At 36.1% G+C, this 5,000-nt stretch overlaps 1 protein-coding gene across 1 annotated transcript in view; it reads right to left on the bottom strand.

Moving 5' to 3' along the window:
- The window catches only part of LOC128250610 (uncharacterized), a 559,608-nt gene that overhangs the window by 139,961 nt on the left and 414,647 nt on the right, over positions 1-5,000 (bottom strand). The window contains exon 7 of the mRNA XM_089340726.1: positions 958-1,118. Coding sequence (XP_089196852.1) covers positions 958-1,118 — 161 coding nt within the window. The remainder of the gene's footprint in view (positions 1-957; positions 1,119-5,000) is intronic.

Here is a 5,000-nt window from a genome sequence, read left to right as displayed (position 1 = left end):
TACTTGAGTGGTATTTTATTCTATTGACCTTAAAAAGATAAAAAGCAAAGTGAACCTCAGCAAGAATAGAACTCAGAACATACACAATTGAAAGAAATACCACAAAGCATTTTTTCTTATACTGTAACCAAATGTTGTTTTTGAACTTATTTAACATAAACCTGTTCTTAGCTTAGCAGATTAACAAACAACAAAACAGCAATAATCCTTTCTACTATAAGCACAAGGCCTAAAATTTGTCAGGAGAGGGCCAGTCAATTAGCTCGACCCCACTACACAACTGGTACTTAATTTATCGACCCCAAAAGGATGAAAGGCAAAGTTGACCTCAGTGGATTTTGAACTCATAACATAAAGACTGACGAAATATCGATAAGAATTTTGCCCAGCATGCTAACAATTCTGCCAGCTCACCAGCTTAAACAAACAGCAATAATATCAGATAAACAGGCAGTTAGATGTTTGTTAGAGTAGAAAGAGTGGTAGATAGATAGGAATACATTAGAGATAGTGGCAGATGGACAGATGTATGTTAGAGTAGAAGCAGTAACAATACAACTGCACATAATAGTAAAATGTAATTAACAATGAAATAAACTAGGAACTTTATTTACAAGAGCCAGGAAGAACTTCAATAAAATAAGGTAACTTTGATGACTGAGATATGTTCTGGATATGTTGTGGAGAGATAAATGCAAGTTTACTTGATCATTGAGTGAAAGGACCAGTTTTGAGGGTGATAAGCTTGCTTTATCAAGGTTGAGCTGATTTATAAAAACAACCTATAAAAAAAACCTTATAAAAAAACTCTTACAATGACAACCTATTGTGGAGACAGCAGTTGAAGCAGAGTATATGTGAATTAGATGTGGCCTCATGTGCCTGATGACAAGAATGTAAATCTGTAGGAGATTCAATTCTATACTCTTCAATAGGCAGTAAGATAAGATCACTAACCTGGTCCTTCATAATTCTTTTTGAACTCATCGTTAATCACAGTCCGGTTGATTTTTTCCAAAGGGCTACGGGCCTCCGGAGACTGGCACTGAAGTACAATCTGTGCTGGGATGTGGATCACCGGGAGAGTCTTAGAACGCTGGAGGGTACGTCCTTTAATTCTGCAAAAGATAAAAGGTACATATAGACTTTATTGCTGTGAAGGGATGCGAAACAGATGACAAGGATGGGACAGAAAGAAAGAGACAAAAAATATGAGAGTGAATGGGATTTGTATGATGGCACAAAGAAATATCTGAATGGGTTGAGCATAAATACTAGCCATGTGTGCGGCAGAATTTGAACTCAGAACATAACGGCAGATGAAATACCTTTACGCATTTCGCCCAGAGTGCTAACATTTCTGCCAGCTCGTCGCCTTAGTTTCTAAATAGTTTCTGCCTACCAAATTCCATTACAAGGTATTTGGCAAAAACACACACACACACACGTTTCTTTTATTAATGATTTCTCCCCACTCCACTCATATTTAGTCCTTTCTGTTTAGCTTGGAACAATAATCTTCCAAAATTTATCAAGATTTCCAAACCTTCTCAGTTTAAACTTCCAAATGACACCAGTGATTTTCTTTTTGCATTTTCTAGTCAGCAGCAAAGGATCATAGTAATGTTATTAATAATTTCATCATTGCCAGATTTTAAATCTTAGACAGATTAGTTTCATCCTCATTATAACTTATATGTGTGCTGTGTTGTAGTTTGTAATTTGGTAACAAAAGGCCTCTCTTTCAGAGTGAAAGACAAATTTATGATGCTTGTGTACAAACAGCAATGTTATTTAGTTGTGAAACACAGGTTGTGAGTACAGAAGACATGCAAAGACTAGACAAAAGATGAAACTTGCATGTTCTGCAGGATGTGCAACATCAGTGTGCATGTATGGCAAAATATGAGTTGAGAGAAAAATTGGGCATAAGTAGCATCAAATGTGGTGTGCAGGAGAGAAGACTGTGCTAGTTTGGTCAAGTAATGCGGATGGATGAGGACAGCTGCATATAGACGTGTCACTCACTTGAAGTGGATGGAACTTGTGAAAGAAGGAGACCCAGAAAGATAAAGGATGAAGTAGTAATGGCTGATCTCAAGATGCTGAACCTTATGAAAGAGTGGACAAAAGACTGAAATGATTGGTAATATACTGTACTTGGAAGACTCAGCCATCTCCTCCACAACTCATCTTCCTGCATCAGTCATCTAACACTCTTCCCCCCATAACTCTTCTAACTATGGAATTATCTATTTAAATGCTGTAAATGTAATGCTAATACTGCCACATCATCTCCTCCTCTCTAACCCACTCCTATTACCTTCATTTCCCAATCGATTGATATTCACCATTGGCCACGCCTCCATTTGTGTGCCCTGTTCACTGCATACCCTTCAATCTCATCTATCAAACACATTGCAGAAAGCTTCATCATAAGTCATTTGTGTAGCACAGAATTAAATGCTTTGGTAAGTTGAGATAGATAAAATCCCCCCATGAGATAGATAAAATCCCTGCCAATCTATAATTCTTGATGTCTTCAAGAAATTCAATGAGTTGATCACAGCAGCTGGAATTAGGAGTAAATCCAAATTGTGAGGTTGAGTTAGGTAATGAGAATTTCACTGTGTCTCTGATACAAATCTCTATCAATTTTATCAATTTAATGATATGGCAAGAGAGACTGACTCAGCAACTGACAGTTGATGTGTAGTCACCCTTTTCAAATAGGAATACGATGCTGGCAATTTGTTCAAAATTGAAAGAGGAGTAAAAGCTGATACAGTAGAAAGAGGCCACCACATTTGAGAAGCAGATAGGCAACACCATCAAGACCTGAGGAAGCATAGTTGTCCATGAGCTTGAGGTGGCATTGAGTGGAGCATTTCAGGTGTAAATTCAAAAGATGTTCTGGATTTTGGTGTCAGTAATGGTGGAGATGGCACATTTGGAGTTTCAACAGTAAAAATGCCTGCATAATATACAATAAGTTCTACACATTCTTTGAGATCATCAGTAATCTAACCTGTGGTGCAACTGTGGATAGTCTGAAAAGTAAAGGTCTCTCTTTCGAAAGCACATACTTCCAGAATGATCTACTTACCTAGGTTGGTTGTAATGTGTTGTTCAAATTTAGGTACTACTCTTGTAGTCATTTGTTTTTTTATAGAATTATATGTTGTTATGCCTTCTATTATCTTTTGTTGTATGTAATCTCTTTTCACATTCTGTATTGTGTCATTCTCTCCTAGCAAGGAAGAACTACTACAGCCTTCCAAATTTGCACTTAAGAGATTTCTAATATGTTTTACTTGACATCAACAGCAACAACAAAAACCAATAACAACAGAATGAGTAAGTTTGTTTTTTTTTCTGTGACATAAGCATCTCTAGCTTACCCCCACCCATAACCTTTTCAATGAAAGAATACAATTTTCTCTAAAATGTCTTGAAGGCAAACTTGCTGCCATTCATGAAGTTGCATAATGGAATTATTTTCAGGATTGAATGAATGAACCTCAGTACTGACAAATATATATTTTATAGGAATTTGACTTTGAGCAATGATTTCTGAATATATTAGCACCGTTGTTGTTGTTGTTGTTGTTGTTGTAATTGTTTCATGAATGAATTAAATGAATGAAATAAGAAATATAAATGATTTCTAAATTGCTACAACTGCTTTGAGTTAAAATGATTGAACAATAATGATAGGAAGATAAACAAGATTAGAGTTCAATATGTATCAAAGAAACTGGCATTCAGGGAAGATTTACTGGGATAGCTGAAGAACTACAAGTGACATATTGCAGTGACAGCAGATTCAAGTCATTAATACGTTGTGTCAGGAAGAAAATCTTGTGAAAGCTGACTGACTTGATAAAATTTCAAACTGCCAGTGGAAAAGGTGGATGGTTTGTGTCAGAGGTGATATGGTGTATTCTAGGTCTTGTATATTCTTGTCTAAAACACTTCTACAGAACACAGAATGGAACAGCTTATGGTAAGAACTAAGAGTAGTGATTGAATAGACTATGGGTTCAGGTCCACTTGTGTTAAAGTTTGATGGAGTATAACAGTGGGTATAACATAGTGGGTATAACAGAGTAGGAATAACAGAATAGGAATAATAATGCAGGAATAACAGTGAGAATAACAAAGTGGGAATGACAGAGCAGGTATAAAAGAGTAGGTATAAAAGAGTAGGTATAACAAGGTGGATATAACTGGGTGGGTATAACAGGTTGTGTATAATAGGATGGATATAACAAGGTGGGTAAAACAGGATGAGTACAATAGGGTGGGTATGACAGGGTGGATAAAATAGAAAGTGCATAACAGAGTGGGAATAACGGAGTGGGTATAACAGGGTGTGTAAAACAGGGTGGGTATAACAGAGTGGGTATAACAAGGTGGGTATAATAAGGTTGATATAACAAGGTGGATATAACAAGGTGGATATGACAAGGTAGATATAACAAGGTGGAAACAACACGATGGATATAACAAGGTGGGTAAAACAGGATGAGTACAACAGGGTAGGTATGACAGGGTGGATAAAACAGAGAGTGCATAACAGAGTGGGAATAACAGAGTGGGTATAATGGCGTGGGTATAATGGTGGGAACAACAGAGTGGATATAGCAGAGTGGGAACAATATAGTGAGAATAGTAGAGTGAGAATAACAGTGTAATATTTATATGTTTGATAATGTAATATCAAACATTATACAGCCAGTAATATTACAATCAACAAACAGCATCAAAACCATCAAAAATATCAACAAGAAAATCTCTCAGAATCAATAAAATACATAAAAACATTTTGCTTCATTTACGTCTGTACTTTTGTCTGTTGTGTATCCCTGACGTACCCAGATAAACATCCACCTTGATGTAAATCCACAAAATAGACTATCTGATGTAGCATATAAAAAACACATATATCATATACATATATATATATATAATAAACACAGACATATATATATATACTC

This window comes from Octopus bimaculoides, chromosome 23 (genome assembly GCF_046866305.1).
Source record: "Octopus bimaculoides isolate indiv1 chromosome 23, ASM4686630v1, whole genome shotgun sequence".
NCBI classification, from domain to species: domain Eukaryota; kingdom Metazoa; phylum Mollusca; class Cephalopoda; order Octopoda; family Octopodidae; genus Octopus; species Octopus bimaculoides.
This window is presented reverse-complemented; position numbering and strand designations above follow the sequence as displayed.